Genomic DNA, 21,279 nt, shown 5'->3' with positions numbered 1-21,279 from the left:
GCCTGAATATTACTTACCACTTGTCAGCCTGGATACTGTCCAGATCTTGTCGTGTTTGGACATGGACTGCTTCAACATCTAAGGAGCCACAAATGTTGCTGAGCATTGTGCAATCATTTGCGAACCTCCCCACTTCTGATATTATAATGGAGGAAAGGTCATTGATGTAGCAGCCCTGAAGATGCTTTGGCCGAGGCCACTGCCCGAGGGACTCCTACAGACTTGTTCTAGAGCTGCGTTGTGTGATCTTTATCAACCATGACCATCTTCCTACGTGTCAGGTGTGATTTTAACCAGCGGGGAGTTTGCCCCTGATACCCATTGATTCCAGTTTTGCTAAGGTGCCTTGATGCTATATTTGGTCGAAGGCTGCCTTGTTTGAAAGGGTTGTTACTCTCACCCCACCTCTGGAATTCAGCTCTTTTGTCCATGTTTGAACAAAGGTAATGAGATCAGGAATTGAGTGGCCCTGATGGAGCCCACACTGAGCGTCATTGACCAGATTATTGCTGAGCAGTAGCTGCTTGAAAGCACTAACACCTTCCATCACTTTACTGATGGGTTGGTAATTGGCCGGATTGGATTTGTTCTGCTTTTTATGTATAGGAGATACTTTAGATTAGATTACTTACAGTGTGGAAACAGGCCCTTCGGCCCAACAAGTCCACACCGACCCGCCGAAGCGCAACCCACCCATACCCCTACATTTACCCCTTTAACCTAACACTACGGGCAATTTAGCATGGCCAATTCACCTGACCCGCACATTTTTGGATTGTGGGAGGAAACCGGAGCACCCGGAGGAAACCCACGCAGACACGGGGAGAACGTGCAAACTCCACACAGTCAGTCGCCTGAATCGGGAATTGAACCCGGGTCTCTGGCACTGTGAGGCAGCAGTGCTAACCACTGTGCCACCGTGCCGCCCACAAATACTTGGGTAATTTTCCACGTAATCGGGGAAATGTCTTTGTCGTAACTGTATTGGAACGGCTTAGTTAGGGCAGTGACAAGTTCTGCAAAACAAGTTTTCAGTACTATTGCCAGAATGTTGTCAGGGTATGTACCCTTTGGAGTATCCAGTGTCTCCAACTGAATCTGGATATTGCGTGGAGTGAATCAAATTGATTGATGACTGGTAACTGAATTACTGAGGACCACTGGAGGAGGCTCAGGTGGATCATCCACTCAGCACTTCTGACTGAAGATTGTTGCAAATGCATCAGCCATATATTTTGCACTGAAGTGCTGGGCTCTTACATCATTAAGGATGGGAATACTTGTGGAATCTCCTCCTCCAATGACTTGTTTAATTGTCCATAACTATTCTCAACTAGAAGTGGAAGGACTGCAGAGCGTAGATCTGAACCGTTGCTTGTGGGATCACTTAGCTCTGTCTATCACCTACTGCTTATGCTGTTTGGCACACAGGTAGTCCTGGTTGGTGGCTTTACCAGGCTGACACCTCATTGTCAGGTATGCCTGGTGCTGCTCCTGCCCTCCTGCACACTCCATTGAACCAATGTTGATCCTCTGGCTTGATCGTAATTGTTGTGAGGGGGATATGCCAGGCCATGAGGTTGCGCTGGAGTACACTTCTGCTGCTATTGTTGACCCACAGCACCTTATGGAAGTCCAGACTTGAGCTGCTAGATCTACTTGAAGTATGTCCCATTTAGCACAGTGATAGTGCCACCCAAAATGATTGAGGTTATTCTCGATGTGAAGGTGGGACTTTGTCTCCACAATGACTATGCAGTGGTCACTCTTACCGGTATTGTCATGGACAGATACTTCTGCAACTGGCAGACTAGTAAAGATGTGGTCAAGTATGTGTTTTCCTCTTGTAGGTTCTTTCACGACTTGCCGTAGACCCAGTCTAGCAGTTATATCCTTTTGAACCCGACCAGCTCGATCAGTAATGCTGCAGCTGAGTTACTCTTGGTGGTGGACATTAAAATCCCCCACCCAGAGAACATTTTGTGCCCTTCCTCCAAGTGTTGGTCAGCATGGAGGAGTACTGACTCATCAGTTGGGAGAAGCTGGTACATGGTAATCAGCAGGAGGTTTCCTTTCCCATGTGTAAACTAACGCCACGAGACATCATGGGGTACGGTGTCACTGTTGAGGATTCCCAGAGCAGTTCCCTTCCAACTTTATCCCACTGTGCCGCCACTTCTGCTGTGTCTATCCTGCTGGTGAGACAGAAGATATCTGGGGAAGTTAATGGGGTGTCTGTGACATGGTCTTACTCACAGAATCATACCTTTCAGACAATGTTAGGCTATGGCTTGACGAGTCTGTTTATTTCTATTCACTGTTTCCTGCCAGCTGTCCCATTCTAGAATCATGACCATATATTCGCCCCAATCCAATAAGATTTAATTTTGTTAACTGGGCTTGGAGCTTTACCAATTTTTTTCTGGAAATGCCGATGTGTTACATCCATTGTTTCTGTTTCATTTGTCTCCCAGTCTGCTTCTCAAACATAATCCCCATTTCATAAATCCGTATTAGTGTTGTCTATGACCATTACTTTCACTCCCAATAATTTCTCCAAAACCATTTACTTCCCATGTTCTATGTTCCATGTACTGTATAATTTTCCCACACCAGACTTCGTTTTCCTAATATTGATAGAAAGTTCTTTGAAGACAGAACTGAGGTAGTGGTTTCATAGTTCTGACATTTCCCTGTTCCTCATTCCTGTTCTCTGGTTTCAGATTGTAAGGAAGCTGCAATTGTATTCTCATACTTCTCACATTGACATGATTTAACTAGCTATTACAGTTCACTCTTATATCCCTTGTGAATATACTCTTCAGAAACTCATCAATTCCTGCCTGAGTCTGCTCAATGACTGACCTTGTATAGCCATACACTCACAGGAGTTTATATCCGATACTGTCAGAAATACAGGGAGAATGTGAGGACTGCAGATACTGAAGATCAGAGCTGAAAAATGTGTTGCTGGAAAAGCGCAGCAGGTCAGGCAGCATCAAACGAGCAGGAGAATCGACGTTTCGGGAATAGGCCCTTCTTCAGGAATTCCTGAAGAAGGACTTATGCCCGAAACGTCGATTCTTCAGGAATTCCTGAAGAAGGGCTTATGTCCGAAACGTCTATTCTCCTGTTACTTTGATGCTGCCTGACTTGCTGCACTTTGTCAGAAATACAGCACGATCTACTGTAGTCCCACTTTCCCACACCAGGTCCATAGCCTGGAATGTTTTGACACTTCCAATTGCTCGTCCAAGCACTGTTTAATGGCTGTGAGGATACCCGTGATACCTCTCCTCTCAGGTCTTAAATTCCTCCCCCAACACCGTCTGGGTAAAAGATAACTATATTTTAATCACCACGAAACCTCAAACCCTTCTCTTGGAAAGTGTGCTCCCTTGTTCTTGACATTCTGTCTCAAAGGAACAGCTGCTGTCTATCCACCCTCTCCATGCCCCTCATCATCCTGTCCTTCTGAATCACATCCCCCTCAGCCTCCTCTGCTCCAAACTAAACAACCAGAGCCTATCCCGCCTCTCTCCATAGCTGCTATGTTCCATCCCAGGGAACGTCCTGGTGAATCTCCTCAGCACACCCTCCAGTTCTATCACGTCCTTGCTGTAATGTGGCTCCCACTATTACACACAGTTCTCCATATTGGCCTCTCCAAAGCCGTGTATACCTGTAATAATCTACGTCCCAAAAAATAATTGCTACACCCAAGGTCCACTTCTTAACTAACCTATTACCTTGGCCAGTCACATTCAGGGATGTGTGGAGAAGCACCCTCTGAGCTTCCTAGTGTGCTGTCATTCATTGAGTCCTCCCCGCCTGGTTCCTTCTTCCAAAGTGTATCACATCATATTTATTAGGTTTACGTTCCACCTGCCAATGATCTGCCCATCTGACCAATCCATGTGTATCTTTCTGTAACATAAGACCTTCCTCCTCACTACCAATCAACCAGGCAAACACAAACTTACTTATCACAACCCCCAACCCCTTCACCCACCCCCCTGTATTCACATCTGCACCATTTATGAACACCACAAACAATAAGGTACACAGCACTGATCACTGCGGTACATCAGAGGACACTGGTCTCCAGTCAAACAAACAACTTTCTCCCACCACCCTCTGACTCCTGCCACTGAGACAACTTTCATTGTAACTTTTCAAGTTCTCGTTGATTCCATGAGATTTTACTTTATTTTTCATTTTCCCATGTGGAACTTTGTCAAAGGCCTTGCTGCAAAACTCATTCAGCGACCTCCTCAAACTAATTCACATTTCGTCGGTGTGCCTTCCCTCTGATAAGATTATGATTATTATCCCTGATCAAGCCTTGCTATCCTGATTGAGGTTCATTTTTTTTCCTTCTCTATTTGCTCCAGTAGTTTACCTAACAATGATCTAATACTTGCTTGTCTATAGTTCCCGGTCTATCTCTTCCATCCTTACTGTAAAGTGGAATCGCGTTAGCTGTTCTCCAGTCCTCTGGCACCTCCACTGTGGTCGGATTCTAATTAAATTTTTCAGGAAGGGTCTTTACTTCCTGTCTCCCACAACAGCCTGTGATACAACTCAGTCAGACCTGGCAATCAGCCCAATATTCGATCAGCCAAAGCCTCAAATTCCTGCTCGCATTTTACATCAAACTGTTCAAGAGCTTCCCCATTCATGTTCTCGAATTCTGTACCTGCCTCCTCCTTCTCCCAAGTAAAACAGATGTGAAGCTCTCGTGTCACAATCTGTCAATGTTCTCCAGCGTCACACACAGATTGCCCCCTAGGTTTCTAAGTGACTCGAACTGTTCACTGATTATTCTGTTCTACTTGTTGTCCTTATAGAACATCATGGGATTCTCCCTAATCGCGCCTGGTAGCAGTTCTCCATATCCCTGACTTATTCAGTCCCCTCAACGTTTCTAAGTTTATAAGATTCACTACGATCACGTCTCATTATTTGAAATTCGAGATCACAGGCCGTGTTTCCCAATCAGACAATCGTGCCATTTTAGGAATTAATCTGGAGAATGCCTTTTGGGGATCCTCTGTACTCAGTATATTCTTTCTTAGATGGAGACTGCACAACAGAACACAATACTCTCAGTTTTGTCTCAGCAACACGCTTTGCAACGGGTGCACGACATCTTTCATATTCCAATTAAATTCACATGAATGTAAACCTAATTTTTACTGTCCCATCTGCACAATACTTTTTGCTTTAACTTTTCTCATGATATTAGTGTGTGAGTTCTTTTAAAAACATCCACCTAAATATCCAAGTATACGTTATCCATTGGTTCCTCATTGATAATATCTACAAGAATCATCTTCAAACTATTCCAAAAGAATGTTTGCCACTTATGGTTTTCCTTTTATCGATGCATTATCATACTCCCCAGTTTTTCCATTACCTTCTATATATCTAGTCTCATGTTCTGTGTAATCGAGTCCAACAGACACCCGACTGCGGATGACAAGTTACTGATCTGTAGTTCGCCACTCTCCATCTTCATCCCTACTTAAGCTGGCGGATAATATTATAACCGTCCCTTATCTCGATTGGCTGGCTGCCTTTCGGGAATGTGTCTGAAAAAAACGTGAAAATACGTAATGCAACCAATATGACTATTGCTGCTTCCACTGAAATTTTTGTATGAAGTAAACCTGGTCTGTCAGATTTATCAACACTCAATCCAGTTGTCTTTTCAAATATTACCTCATCACTTAGACTTTATTTACACAAGTCCCATGTTCACTTGGTATTTCTGGGAGAATTTCTGGATATTCTTCCATGAAGACAGGCACAAACAAACTGTGTATTTTCACTGTAACGTACAATAAATTATCCTGTCCGCACACTCACTGTTCCACATTTGACCTTATTTTTGTTGTTGTTTCATACATTGATAGAAGGTCTTTTAGCAGTTTTTACATTTTTTTTGTTGGCGTGCTTTTTATCATTTTGATTTTTTTTCTCCGTTTCTTTCCCCTCCTTTGCTGGGTCCGACATTACTCTGAATCCACTGACTTACGACAATACTTGGCATTTTTCTAAGCTGCTTCATTTGATCTAATACGTAAATGGTAGGGTGGGGAGGAAGGGATTGTGAAAGTGATAGGTCGGAGAGGAGGGTCGAGTGGATAGTTGGAAAGGAATATGGACATACAGGAACATTCAAGAGGGCGGTGCTGAGTTGGAAGATTGGACTGGGATAAGGTGGGAGGAGAGGAAATGGGAAAGCTGGTGAAATCCACATTGATCCTCTATGGTTGGAGGGTCCCATGGCAGACGATGAGGTGTACTTCCTAAATGCGTCAGGTGGTCAGGGTTTGGCGTTGGAGGAGGCCCAAGACCTGCATGTCCTTGGTGGAGTGGTAGAGGGAGTTGGTGGTGAAGTTGGTCTGTGCGACTGTACCAGAAACGATCCACAAATTGATGTCCTATCTCGCCGATGTTGAGGAGACCACATCGGGTTAAATGATGCAGTAGATGAGGTGTTCTGTCTCCATTCATCACCTATCACTTTCAACCCCTCCTCCATCTACATATCACATTCCTGGCTATGTCCCCCCGCCACACCCCGCACCCATTTATCTCTCAGCCCCCTTGGCCCTCAAGCCTCATTCCTAATGAAGGGCTTCTACCCAAAATGTCGATTCTCATGTTGCGAACATGCTGGCTGACCGGCTGTGCTTCTCCAGCACCACATTCTTCGTCTCTGATCTCCAACATCTGCAGTCCCCACTTTCTCCTCACACCTTCATGGCTTGCATGACTCAGATTCATAACCGTTACTTCAAATAAAACAAAAACTGTCATGTAGTCAAACAGCATAAAGGAAAACTAATAGAGGCAGCACCGTGGCTCATTGACTAACACTGCCACCCTCACAACAACAGGGACCACTGTTTGATTCCAGCCACCGGCGACTGTCTGTGTGGAGTTTTCACATTCTCTCCACGTCTGCGTGGGTTTCCTCTGGGTGCTCCAGTTTTCTCCCACAGTCTAAAGATGTGCAGGCCAGGTGAATTGACCATTCTAAACTGCCCATAGTGGTAGGTGCATTAATCAGAGAGAACCGATCTGGGTGGGTAACTCTTTGGAGAGTTGATGTGGACTTTCTGGCTCGAAGGGCTTGTTTCCATACTGTGGGAATCGAATCTCAAATGAAAAGTTGTGGTCACTGTTCGCAAAAGATACTTTACAGCAAAGTTTTCAATTAGCTCTTCTAATCATCCAACACGAATTCCTAAATAACCTGATCTCGAGCTCGGTGCTCGAAATAATGTTAATACAATCCATCTCACACGTGCTCATGAAATCCATTTTTCGGAGCATTAGTATTCTGTTGGGTTAGCACAGCTTAGATATAATTTAAACAGTACATTATTACTGCAGTACACAGATATGTGTATATCCCATTTCTGTTTTATGACATGCCCAACATATGTATTGCAGCTCTCACTTTGTTATATAACTCCAATCAATGTTTGCTCTTCCTTGCTGTTTCTGAGCTCCACTTCATATGATTCAATGAAATCTCAGTGAAGTGGGTTCTGGGGAGATTAATGGTAGAAATCATCTCACCACATCACTTATGCTCTTCGCAAGCTTTATTGTGAGTTTTTCTCTAGATCTCCCATTATGCTGATAGAGTAGAGACGGGCAATGATGTTTCAACAATGCTGTTTATTCCTTGCGTTTTGATCAGAGTGGTGCTGGAAAAGCACAGTAGGTCAGGCGGCATCCGAGGACCAGGAAAATCGACGTTTCGGGCAAAAGCCCGTCATCATCAATTCATGATGAAAGGCTTTTGCCCAAAACATTGATTTTTCTGCTCCTCTGATGCTGCCTGAACTGCTGCGCTTTTCCAGCACCACTCTGATCTAAACTCTGGTTTCCAGCATCTGCAGTCCTCAATTTTGCCCTGCGTATCCCTGCGACAGCTGAGACTGCTCTAATCTGGATGGGAACCTTACAACAGGCTGGTGAAGCGTTGCTGCTTCTGTACAGAATCTTAGTGAGCTCACATCTGGAGTAGTGTGTACAGATTTAATCTCCTCACTGAAGAAAGGATATTGTTACATTGGAAGCAGTTCATAAACGGTTCCCTCAACTGATTCATATAATGAAGCTGTTACCTTATAAGGAAAGGATGGTCAGGTTGATCCAATACATTCTGGACTTTACCAGAATGAAAGATGATCTTATTTCAACATAGATGTCCAGAAGGAGTCAGCCACAGAAGCCAATTACATTACACAGGAACAACAGAAGGATATTCAGAACTTCAACACTGTTACACCAGAATAGGACGAGGCTGAACAGCCCCTCAGGCCTGATATACAATTATCGGAGGAGGCCAATCAGCCCCTCGAACCTATGACCATGGACCCAGATTAGGCCATAAAGTAGCAGTATCCTATTACACAGCAACAGGATCAATGCATTCAGCCCTCTCACGTCTGTTACTCAGGAACGGGAAGAGGCCACACAGTGACTGGAGATTGTTATGCTGGGATAATAGGAGGCAATTCAGTCCAACTGATCCTATTGAAAGTGAATTGGATAAGGATATAAACTATGAGGGATTTGTGTTATGAACAGCAGTTCAGGTCAAAAATAATGAAAGGAGATCTCATTGAGATCTGTAAAATCCTAAAAGTAATTGACAGTGTAGATGTGGAGTGGATATTTTTTCATGTGCAGCAATCGACGACAGCAGAACAGAATTTCAGGATGGAGGGATGGCAGGAAAGTGGAACAGAGGCCACGATAACATCAGCCATTCAGTGGTGGATCAGGTTCGAGCAGCTGAATTACTGACTGATGTTCCTTGTTCTTATTCAGCCCTTCGAATGTGTTACACAGGATTGAGGGAGGACTGGTTATCAAACAGGAAGCACGCACTCCGGATAAATCAGTCTAAATCAGTTTGACAGAACGTCATCAGTGGAGTCACACAATGACCAGTGCGGGGACCTCAACTATTTACAATCTATATCAATGATCAGGTGGATGGAACAGATGTACGACTACTAAGTTTGGTGATGACTCTGTGATAAGTAAGACATTAAATGATCAAGAGAGGCAGGTGGAATATAATATGATATAACCTGTCATTACATTTGCAGGAAGAATGGAAGGGAGTATGTTTCCGAAATCGAGAGAGATTAAAGGGCTTAGTAACACTGTGTACTGGGGAGTTCACTCAGACCCGTTCAGACATGGGAGGTTTTGCTCCATCTCCCTGATGGTCTGCTCTGTAACATTCCCAGTGGCCCGGTTGCTCTCAGAACATATTTTGATGTTGTTGGTTGGCAGTAGGGACAGTGTTTTGAAACGTGTAGCAAGGGGACAGCCTTTAAGATGCATTCACTTCTTTCTACATGGAGAATGACGATGAAGGAATGGTCTGACTGCGTCTGAATGAAGAGGCTGTGGATGTTGCGAGGACAGTGGATATTCACCAACATGATATACTGTGCATGGGCGCACTGTTACATTAATGGAGTGAGATGTCCTTCAGTTCCCCTCCATCTCCTCAATGAAATGGGAACTCGCAGAGTCATGTACATCATTGAGAAAATTACTGGGAAAACAAGGATACACTCGGCAGCTCCCTGCTGAGGGAGAAAACATTGTATTAACCTCATCCACCATATATATCCTCCGACTCTGAATGGTGACATTGATGGATAAGTCACCAGTCCTGCCTGGTTAGTACCGGACCATAAAAGTCACAACTCCCCCTTTGAAAACAAATAACAATCAATGTGCAAAGGTGATTTCATTTTAAACTCATTATTCTTACTGTTTTAGTCGACTACAATACATATATATATTGTATTGACACTAAGCATGCAAACATTCGCAACTCCATTTTATCTCATTCAGTTTACTCCGGCCACAGAACGCCTCTGTTCTTCTTCATTCAAGTCTCGACAACTTGGCAGCAAGTAAGGTTTCTCATCCTGTCACCTGTATAAATTCCAAATTGAATGGCAACAATAATAACCTCAATTTTAAAAACTCAGAAGTTCTCTCCCTAAATTTCTCCAAAAACATTTACGATTATGATCGCATGTAGATTTGTCTCGGGCACTTTATTTACATGTTAAATGCTGAAATGTTGTAACGCCAACACCAAGCTCAAGGCCCAATTGTGTATTTTTCTGTTGTTAGTTTAATCGGACACTGCAACCACACATTACATAATGGAGCAAATCTCATCTCTCCAATAGTCCTTCTCAATGACATGTCTCCTCATGTCTCAGCTTAGAAGATTTACATGCTTCTGTACCGCTTAATGCTGAAACCTCTTTACCTGCTACTCCTGGCCTATGCCAATAAACCTTATTCTCACAGGTATATATTTCAAGATCTCGCACATTCTTCTCCATCCCTCACAGAAGCCGAACTTTAATTTATGGACCAACTGCTAATCATTAGCCATTTCAGCTTCGAGGCTTGCCAATTTAACTCTTTGCTCTTCCACACGAGTTCTCACGACTGCAGAAACTGAATTTTTGAACTCCTCCCAGGTAAGAATCTCTCGAAGAGTGTCATAGATTGCTTTGTTTTTAATCCCCTTATCCACCTTTCAAAATTACTTTGTTTGATTCTTTCAAATCGCATGTACCTTTAACCAGGGACGTTTCTTTCACCCCCTCATACTGACCAGATACACCCTCCGATAGGGATGCAAATACCTTACTTCTTTCCCGACCCGCTTTGTTTGGATCAACTAAATCCACATGGTCAGTGGCCACGGCATCCGTTTAGCCACTTTCTCAAATGAAATTAAAAAGGCGTCTGCATCCTTCTTATCAAATTTAGACAATGCCTGGAGGTATTTAAACAGATCCCTATCAGACCTTTGGCTACTATAGAGTTGAAAATGTGTTGCTGGAAAGGCGCAGCAGGTAATGCAGCATCCAAGGAACAGGAGAATCGACGTTTCGGACATAAGCTCATCCTCACTCTTCACCTCACGCCGCCTACCCTCTGCCTTCATCTCCACCCTGCGAAGTCGACTTTCCTCTCTAATTGCTAACTTTTGAAGTTGAAACTCTCTGTCTTTCTGCTTTTCATCTTTTTTCTGTCTTTCGTCTTCCTCTCTTTTTAGACCATAAGACCATAAGATCTAGGAGTGGAAGTAAGGCCATTCGGCCCATCGAGCCCACTCCGCCATTTAATCATGGCTGATGGGTATTTCAACTCTACTTACCAGCATTCTCCCCGTAGCCCTTAATTCCTTGTGACACCAAGAATTTATCAATCTCTGCCTTGAAGCCATTTAGCGTCCCGGACTCCACTGCACTCCGCGGCAATGAATTCCACAGGCCCACCACTCTCTGGCTGAAGAAATGTCTCCACATTTCTGTTCTGAATTGACGCCCTGGAATTCTAAGGCTGTGCCCACTGGTCCTAGTCTCCTCGTCTAACGGAAACAATTTCTTGGCGTCCACCCTTTCCAAGCCATTTATTATCTTGTAAGTTTCTATTAGATCTCCCCTTAACCTTCTAAACTCCTATGAATACAATCCCAGGATCCTCAGCCGTTCCTCGTATGTAATGCCTGCCATTCCAGAAATCATCCATGTGAATCTCCGCTGGACACCCTCCAGTGCCAGTATGTCCCTCCTGAGGTGTGGGGCCCAAAACTGGACACAGTACTCCAAATGGGGCCTAACCAGAGCTTTATAAAGGCTCAGTAGCACATCGCCGCTTTATATTCCACCGCTCTTGGATAAATGACAACATTGCATTCGCGTTCTTAATCACGGATTCAACCTGCATGTTTACCTTTAGAGAATCCTCGACTAGCACTCCCAGATCTCTTTGTACTTTGGCTTTATGAAATTTTTCACCATTTAGAAAGTAGTCCACACTTGTATTCTTTTTTCCAAAGTGCAAGACCTCGCATTTGCTCACGTTGAATTTCATCAGCCATTTCCTGGACCACTCCCCCAAATTGTCTAGATCCTTCTGCAGTCTCCCCACTTCCTCAGTACGACCTCCCCGTTCACCTCATTTCGTATAATCGGCAGACTTCGCTAGAATGCCCCCAGTCCCTTCATCCAGATCATTAATATATAACGTGAACAGCTGCGGCCCCAACACTGAACCCTGCAGGACACCGCTTGTCACCGGCTGCCATTCCGAAAAAGAACCTTTTATTCCAACTCTCTGCCTTCTGTCAGACAGCCAATCCTCAATCCATACCAATAGCTCACCTCGAACACCATGGCCCTCAACTTAATCAGCAGCCTCCCGTGTGGCACTTATCAAAGGCCTTTTGGAAGTCTAGATAGACCACATTCACTGGGTTTCCCTGGTCTAACCTACTTGTCACCACTTCAAAGAATTCCAACAGGTTTGCCAGGCACGACCTCCCCTGCCTAAATTCATGTTGACTTGTAATCCGACCTGCTCCTGCAAGAATTTGGAAACCTCATCCTTAGCGATGGATTCTAGAATTTTACCAACAACCAAGCTTAGGCTAATTGGCCTATAGTTTTCCATCTTTTGTCTTGATTCTTGAACAAGGGGGTTAAAACAGCGATCTTCCAATCATCCGGGACTTTCCTTGACTCCAGTCACTTTTGAAAGATCTCAACCAATGCCTCCACTATTTCCTCAGCCACCTCCCTCAGAACTCTAGGATGTAGCCCATCGGGGCCAGGGGATTTGTCAATTTTAAGACATTTTAGCTTTTCTAGCACTATCTCTTTTGTAATGGCAACCATACTCAACTCAGCCCCCTGACTCCCTTTAATTTTTGGGATATTACTCATGTCTTGCACTGTGAAGCCTGACGCAAAGTATTTATTAAGTTCTCCAGCTATTTCCTTATCTCCCATCACAAGCCTTCCAGCATCAGTTTGAAGTGGCCCAATGTCTACTTTTATCTGTCGTTTGTTTCTTATGTATTGAAAGAAACTTTTACTATCATTTCTAATATTACTGGCTAGCCTACTTTCATATTTGTTCCTCTCCTTCCTTATTTCCCTCTTTGTTATCCTCTGTTGTTTTTGTAACGTTCCCAATCTCTGATTTCCCAGTGCTCTTGTCCACTTTATACGATGTCTCTTTTTCTTTAATACATCTCCTGACTTCCTTTGTCAGCCATGGCTGTCTAATCCCTCCCTGGATAATCTTTCTTTTCTTGGGGATGAAGCTCTGTACAGTGTCCTCAATTATACCTACAAACCCCTGTCATTTTTGCTCTACTGTCTTCCCCGCTAGGCTCTACTTCCAGTCGATTTTCGTCAGTTCCTGTCTCATGCCCTCGTAATTACCTTTATTTAACTGTAACACCATTACATCCGATTTTGCCTTCTCTCTTTCAAACTGCAGACTGAACTCTACCATATTATGATCGCTGCTTCCTAAGTGTTCCCTTACTTTAAGATCTTTTAAAAAGTCTAGTTCATTACATAGGACTAGGTCCAGAAGAGCCTGCTCCCGTGTGGGCTCCATGACAAACTGCTCCAAAAGGCCGTCCTGTAAGCATTCCATGATTTCCTTTCTTTGGATCCACTGGCGACATTATTTACCGAGTCCACCTGCATATTGAAGTCCCCCATGATCACCGTGACCTTGCCTTTCTGACATGCCTTTCCTATTTCTCGTTACATGTTGCGCCACTGGTCCTGGCCACTTTTAGGAAGTCTCTACATAAATCCCATTATGTTTTTTTTTTGCCTTTGTGGTTCCTCAATTCCACCCACACAGACTCCACATCATCCGACACTATGTCGTTTAGTGCCATAGATTTAATTTTGTTCTTAACTAACAAGGCCACCCCACCCCTCTGCCCACCTCCCTGTATTTTCTTTTAATTCTACCTTTAATAGTATTTTAAACTGTTTCAATTCATTTTGTGTTCAATCTGCCTCTTCTGCAATTGAATTCCAGACTTTTCCAAAGATTCTAATGGTGTTTCCACCAAAATCGAAATGCCAAGCTATAGCTATAATTATCTTCCCTTTTCTCACAGACAAACACAAACCCAACTACAGTTTGTCAGCCAATTCTAAAAACCTTGCCTTTCTCACCTTTCTAAAAATCTCCAAATTCACTTCTTCCACACCCAGAGAACTCTTAGAAACAGAAAGAACCATTACTTCACAAAGCACTGTTCAAACCAACCGAATTCAACACCCGGAACAAAAGGCACCAATAACTCCCAAACGCCGCCTTGAACCCATCAATCTCCCTGTGCACATTCTCCCCCTCCCAACGTGGGTTTCCTTTGGGGGCTCAGATTTCCTCCCACAACCCAAAAATGTGCAGTTTAGGTGAATTGGCCATGTTAAATTGTGTACACTCTTTAGGGACGTGTAGGTTAGGTGCATTAGTCATGGTAAGTATAGAACAATAGGGTAGGGGAATGGGTCTTGGTGGGTTATTCTTCGGTGGATTGGTGTGGACTTGTTGGGACAAATGGCCTGATTCCACACTGTAGGGATTCTGAACCTGAATCCAATTTGGAATTATCGATTTCGAAACGGACAAGAGTCCCCTCTTTGCAATGGACCAGACCAGATTGCCTTAAAATGCTTTAAGATAGCAGCCTGGAAGCCAATTTTGTCTTATAGTAAAGGTGGATGTGAAATGAATGTTCCAGATGTGATGCAGCTGGTCAAACCACTCGACTTAAAGCATAACACAATTTAGTTAAACACTCTAATAAAAATATATGCAAAAAGAAGAGGTACGTAGAATAACTTAACTACTGGAAATCTTAACAGAATATTAGACACAGTACTTTCCACTAATGAACAGTTCCAATGTACTATCATCCCATAAACGTGTCCCTTAGCAAAAAGACACACCCAAGGCCAGTCAGCCAGGCATGTAGGTCTCCAATCCAAGAGGAAACAGCATCAGAGAGAATAGCAGCTCGGGATTATTTACTGAAGCATCCAACCCTTCTCCCACCCCAGGCACCTGGTGATTGTTACAGCTCAGATAAACTGGAAAGCCTGGTCTGTGCGAACTGACCATTGTTATCACTATTTATATGGATATAAAAAAAGCCTCCTAAGTTATTTACTTCAACAGTTTGCAGTAGGTAGTTCGGCCTTTAAGATCTCTCTTACAAGAAAAGGAGCAAATAACCTTTATTTAAAGTGACAGCAATGTCAGAGATGTTAGGTGCCTGGTCATTTACAATAATACTCAAGGGGCTTCCTCGTGTTACTGACCACACGATCAGTTCAAAGGGATAAACACAGAAGTCGGACGTTCAGTGGCCAGGCACAGATGAAGTTTAAAAGATGTGAGTCAAAGCTGCTGAAACCCCTATCCAATATGGAGCAGTATATGTCACACACCGGGAAGGGAACAACAGCCCAACACACCCACCCACTCCCAAACATGGAGCACCATTTGGGACACACTGGGAATTGAACAACAGCCCGACACACACTCCCCTGAACATGGACACCACATGGATCACACCGGGAAGTGAACAACAGCCCGACACACACCATCCCCCCCCGTCCATGGAGCACCACATAGGACACACTGGGAAGTGGACAGAAGCCTGACACACACCATTTTACTGTTTCTGAGCTTCACAATGCCAGCACCCAATACACTAGGGAGTCAAAAACCAAGGCCAAGGAAAGATACAGAGGGACAGAGAGGTTCACATTAAAGACAGAAACAGACAGTTAATTAACTGAGAAGGTGCTGTGAAAATATATAGAAAAATACCGCGTAGTGGGACTAACTGTAGGATTGAATCCTTAGAGAGCAAAATTACAAGAATGAGAACATTAAATAAAGGTATTTTCAGATCAGCTGAAATACTTTGTTTCATTGAATTCTGAATCGGCTTCACAGAACACTTCAAGCCGCATAAGCTGGGACAAGATGACAGATCAACATGGGGAGCTGTATAGACTATGCTAGTGTATTGCTCAGTAAACTGGATTATCTGCCCAGCACGAGGAGTATTGCTAACCTTAACTATCATATGGGAACGGTACACGTATCAAATATACACAGCAGGGGAAGGTTTCTACCTCCATTGGATCAGGTGTGTGTGTGTGTGTGTGTGTGTGTGTATGTGTGTGTGTGTGTGTGTGTGTGTGGTGGTGGTGGTGGGTCGGGCGTGCATTTGGGGAGGTTGAATATGAAAATCACTGCTTAAAAGTATTTGCACTTGAAGGAAACCAGGTTAAATATTAACAACTGGCCGGGATTTAGATAATAAACACAGAGAGATTGAGGGAGGTTTCATGGACAGATGAGTTAAAGTGCTTAAGAATATTAAAATAAAGGCATTGCCAGACACCATGGTGATGCAGATCAGCGTGCACAGGAATGTCAGACAGATGGGATTTTTGGATGAATTCGAATCAGATTTGTTTTTGCAGGTTTCAAAGCGAGAGTGTCAGCAGCAGATTGTTGTCATCATTAAGTCTGTATTTCACAGCTCAAGGTTCAAACAGCAGATGGGTTAAGCCAGTGAAGTATATTCTGGAGCAGTGAGTAGTTAAAGTTAATAATGGTCAGGGCATGGTGTCAGGAATCAGCTCATGGCCAAAGGGATCACCGAACTTGTGATGCGACTGTTTCAAACAACACCTGCATGTTTCACCTCCCATCGCGCCCCCCCCCCCGACCCCCCACTCCAAATTCCCCACCCCCACCCAAGCCAATCACCACTCTGATTTGGAAATATATTGCTGTTCCTTCACAGTCATTGGCTCAACATCCTGGAATTCCCTCCCTATTGGCATTGTGGGTCAACCAACAGCAACTGGACTGCAGCGATTCAAGAAGGCAGCTCACTCTCGCCTTCTCAAGGGCAAGTAGAGTTGGGCTATCAATACTGGCCAGCCAGCAACACGCAAGTCCCACAAATGAATGAAAATAAAATATATTGGCCAGGGATGGGATGGCATCCCAGTAAGGAAATGGAGTTTGTAAACATAATAGATGACAATGACCTCCAAGCTCCCAATATTTAAATAACAAGGCAGAGCGACAATGGTTCACATCCGCAGAGTAGGTCAACATAGAGACCCATAGGTAACACTGTCAGAAGCAAGGAGGGAGACAGGAATTGAACTGGATTCAATATATCAACAGGAACACTATTGGTGGCAAGAAGTGTGGACTATATGAAAGAACAGAAATGCAGTCATAACTGGTTTATAGAAAAAAAATCGGGACAGTGAGACTTACCAGGGACACCAACGATAGACAGGAGAGGATAATAAATATATTGAATAATGCGAAGAGCATAATAGATCCGCCATGATAACGAAAAATAATCATAATATGTAGAAAGATGCAAAACAGAATTGGATAAACCCCTGTCCATTGTTGGAACAGTCCAGTCTAATGTTCTCAGATTCTGATGCATTGCTGGATAATTCCAGTCCAAAGTTCTCAGATTCTGATCTCTCTTCCCCCTCTGTCTGGAGCAATTGATCCTTGTTGTGCTGTCGGTGATGCTCCCGTTCATCTTGTGGAATAACACATTGACGGAGCCCATTTATTAGTAAAAGATGGAAACCTTCCACTGGAATAATTAAAATCCATGGAGACTGACATTAACCACAGTCACTGAATGAACACGTTCAGTTAACCCCTTCCTTACATCACATTTTATATCATATTAAAAGGGAATATTTACTCAGTCTGGATGGAATGGATGAGGGTTACTGCCGGAAAGACTATAAATCTTTCAATCTTTCTTTATACAATTTCCTTGTATCTGGAGAATTTTCAGAGCTGTGCAAGGCTGTATATGTCCCACTCTGTTTATAAAAGGAGACAGAGATGAAATAACAGACCAGCTGCATAAAACGTCTTTCGGGGAAATTTCTGGATACACTAACTCAAGGGAGAAAGTGAGGATTGCAGATGCTGGAGATCAGAGTCCGGAATGTGGTGCTGGAAAAGCGCAGCCCTTCAGGGAGCATCGAAGAGCAGAAGAATCCACATTTCATGTCTCAGCCCTTCATCAGGAATGAGGCTTGTCTCCCAAAGGTGCTGAGAGATAAATGGGATGGGGATGGGAATGGGGGAAGGTAGCTGAGAAGGTGACAGGGAGATGAAGTTGGGGGTGGAGGTGATATGTGGGAGAGGGAGGTGGAGCAGAAAGGTTGGAAGGAAGATGGGCAGGTAGGACAGGTCATGGGGGCTATGTTGAGTTGGAAGGTTAACCTGTGGGAAAGGAAAATGAGGAAACTAGTGAAATCCACATTGATCCCGTGTGGTTACAATGTCCCAAGGTGGAAGATGAGGCTTTCTTCTCCAGGCATCAGGTGGTTAGGGGGTGGTGGTGGAGGAGGCCCAGGACCTTGGCGTAGTAAGAGGGTGTGCTGAAATGTTCGGCCATGAGACAGTGGGGTTGGTTGGTGCGAGTGTCCTGGCGATGTTCTCTGAAGTATGCCGCAAGTTAACATCCTGTCTCCCCAATGTGGAGGAGACAACATCAGGAGCGATGGATACAGTAGGTGGTGTGCCTGCAAGTGCAGGTAAAATGTCGATGGATGTGGAAGGATAATTTGGGGCCTTGGGCGGAGGTGAGGGGGAAGGTGAGGACGCAGGTTTTGCAATTCCTGCGGTGGCAGGGGAAGGAGCTGCGAGGGGATAGTACTTTGGTGGGGGGTGTTGACCTGATGAGGTAGTCACGGAGGGAACAGTCTTTCTTGAATGCAGAAAGGGGTGGGAGGGAAATATATCTCTGGTGGTGGGGTCTGTTTGTAGGTGACGCAAATGGGGGAGGAAAATATATTGTTTCTGGAGGTTTGGTGTGTTGGAAGGTGGGGAACAGGAATGCTACTTTCCTGTTGCGTTTAGAGGGGTGGGATTCGAAGGCAGAGGCGTGGCAAGTGGATAAGATGCGCTGCAGGGCATCGTCGACCATGTGGGAGGGGAAATTACGTTTTTTGAAGATGGAAGCCATCTGAGATATACACTGGGATCAGAGTGTGGTGCTGGGAAAGCAGGCTAGATCAGACAGCATCTGAGGAGCAGGAAAATCGATGTTTTGAGCAAAAGCCCTTCAACAGGAATCGGACTTTTGCCAAAAACATTGACTTTCCTGCTCATCGGATGCTGCCTGACATGCTGTGCTTTTCCAGACCACACTCTAATCTCCAGCTTCTGCAGTACTCATTTCTGCCACTAGGTTCAGCCACTTCCGTAATACTGCCTTGAATTCTATTCTCCCTGCTATAGAAAAGATGTTGTGAAAGTTAAAAGGGTGCAGTAAAAATTTACAAGTATGTTGCTGATGTTGACCTACACAGAGAGTATGAATAGGTTGGGGTTATATTCCTTGGAGCGTTGAGTTTGAGGAATGACCTCACTGAGGTTTACAGCGTTGAATCACGATGCTCCAAAGATCAGAGAAAGAGACAGGACAGTTATTCACAGTATAACTGAACAATTACTCATGGGACAGATTGCTGAAATATGCAAGTAGACGGAGGATTCAGAATTTGGAGGGTCCAATTACAAGAATGAGAACATAAATAAACGCATTGTCATATCGACTGAAATGATTAGTTATATCACATTCTCAATCCACCTCAAAGATCCAGCCCTGACACCATAAATCCGGAGGAGATATCTGTTCAACTTGAAGCACTGTGCAGACCAGGATCGTGTACTGCTTAATACAACCCTGCAAACGTTTCAGCGTGGAACACTGGGCAGACCACAGCAGTGCATTGATCTATAAACCCAGATCAGAAATGTTTTCAGCATGGAGCACCGTGCAGACCGGGCTGATGTACTGTACAATAAAAGCCACAATCTACCCTGAGTCGAAATTTATGCAGATCACAGCAGTGCATTGATCTATAAACACAGATAAGACATGTGACCAGAGTGTGGAACCGTGTCCACCACTCCAGTACATTGCTCAGTAACACTGTTTTAGATCCCTGGGCAGCGTGGGGAAACTTGCAGCCCATGCTGGGAGTGACACAATGTGCAGCTCCCATCCATTTGCAGCTCCATATCTACACTGTGCCATGATAAGGAGTGCTGTGGGTGTGAACATGACTGCCAGAGAGCGATCGCCTGGGAATCAGTTTAAATACCAATAAATGGGAGGAGTTTGGGGTACAGACAGAGAGGGGCAAATTGCGAGTCTATGCCATGGATGGATGTGTTCCCAGGTTCCAGAATGTTTAGATGTAAACCTTTCAACAGTATCCTGCAACATAAGCCAGTGTTTCCAGGAATGATGGGTGAACGGGATATTGGTGTGAGGTTAGATGATGGAGAGTATTAGATGAGCATTTGTTCTGCAGCTTTGTAACTTGGAGAAGGGTCAGCACAGACTTCGATTCATTGGGCTGAATCTAACAATAGCTTGTCTCTTTGACATTTTCATTGAGTGTGACAGAGGGGATTGTCTGCACGGGGTCGTGTTAGATTCCTGGTGCTGTCTTATTGAACTCACTTCATTAACTACCCACCCACCCCATGGTATCCCTCTCATTCAATGCCAGCCTGTTTCCCCCACCCATTATGGCTGGAGGTACTCACGATTGCTCGGATTACCCTGAATAATACGTGATCCCAGGCAGTGGGGCCATGTTTAAAAGGCCAATGGGCTCACGGTTCAGCTTTCTCAGTTCAGAGCTGTCCGGTACAGTTTACTCCAACAATAGCAGATGAGGGGCAAATATACGACGGTTTGTCGACAAATGCAAGGTGGTCCTGGTGGATGGGCTAGTACAGAGGAGGACCTTTCTCTTCCCAGAGGGGACCACACCACCAGACCCACCGAGCGTTGTCTGTGCTCACCACCCGGCACAGTGCAGTATCTGCGGTCTGAAGAAATGTCCAGTAATACAGGCCAAGCATCAATGACCTTCCCCACTCTGTCAAGATAAGGCTCACCGTATTCTCTCTGCTCCCACACACTCACTGAATATGTGTTATAGCACCAACTCCCGAACACTGCTCATGCTCCACCACTCTCACTGCATCGCCTTCTGTGCTCCCCGCTATTACTCCCCCCCCCCCCCCCCCCCCCGCCTCTCTCGCTCTTTCTCTCTCTCTCCCTCCACTACACTCCTTACACTAACAGCATTGCATGGACACATCACTGTGGACTGACTCCCTCCGGACACATCACCATGTCCACCCTCCCCACCTGCACCAGCACTAACAGCAGGGCCACCCATTCCTACCCTCACTCCCTCCCGCCCTTCCTCTCATTCCAGGAGAAAAAGCCTGGCATAGGACGGAAAGGGCTAATTCGGGTGGTGGAGTGCC

General features: G+C 44.6%; 1 protein-coding gene across 1 annotated transcript in view; it reads right to left on the bottom strand.

The window, feature by feature from the left end:
* LOC148146479 (putative G protein-coupled receptor 139) overlaps nucleotides 1-17,530 on the bottom strand; it is a 68,259-nt gene extending 50,729 nt beyond the window's left edge. Inside the window, exon 1 of the mRNA XM_087998642.1 lies at nucleotides 17,218-17,530. Coding sequence (XP_087854768.1) covers nucleotides 17,218-17,530 — 313 coding nt within the window. The remainder of the gene's footprint in view (nucleotides 1-17,217) is intronic.
* Between the last annotated feature and the right edge of the window lie 3,749 nt (nucleotides 17,531-21,279).

This window comes from Chiloscyllium plagiosum, unplaced genomic scaffold (assembly GCF_037043375.1).
Source record: "Chiloscyllium plagiosum isolate Xiang-an unplaced genomic scaffold, Cpla_swu_hap1 HiC_scaffold_21, whole genome shotgun sequence".
Lineage (NCBI taxonomy): Eukaryota > Metazoa > Chordata > Chondrichthyes > Orectolobiformes > Hemiscylliidae > Chiloscyllium > Chiloscyllium plagiosum.
The sequence above is the reverse complement of the archived record's forward strand: the minus strand, read 5'-3'. Positions and strand labels throughout refer to the sequence as shown.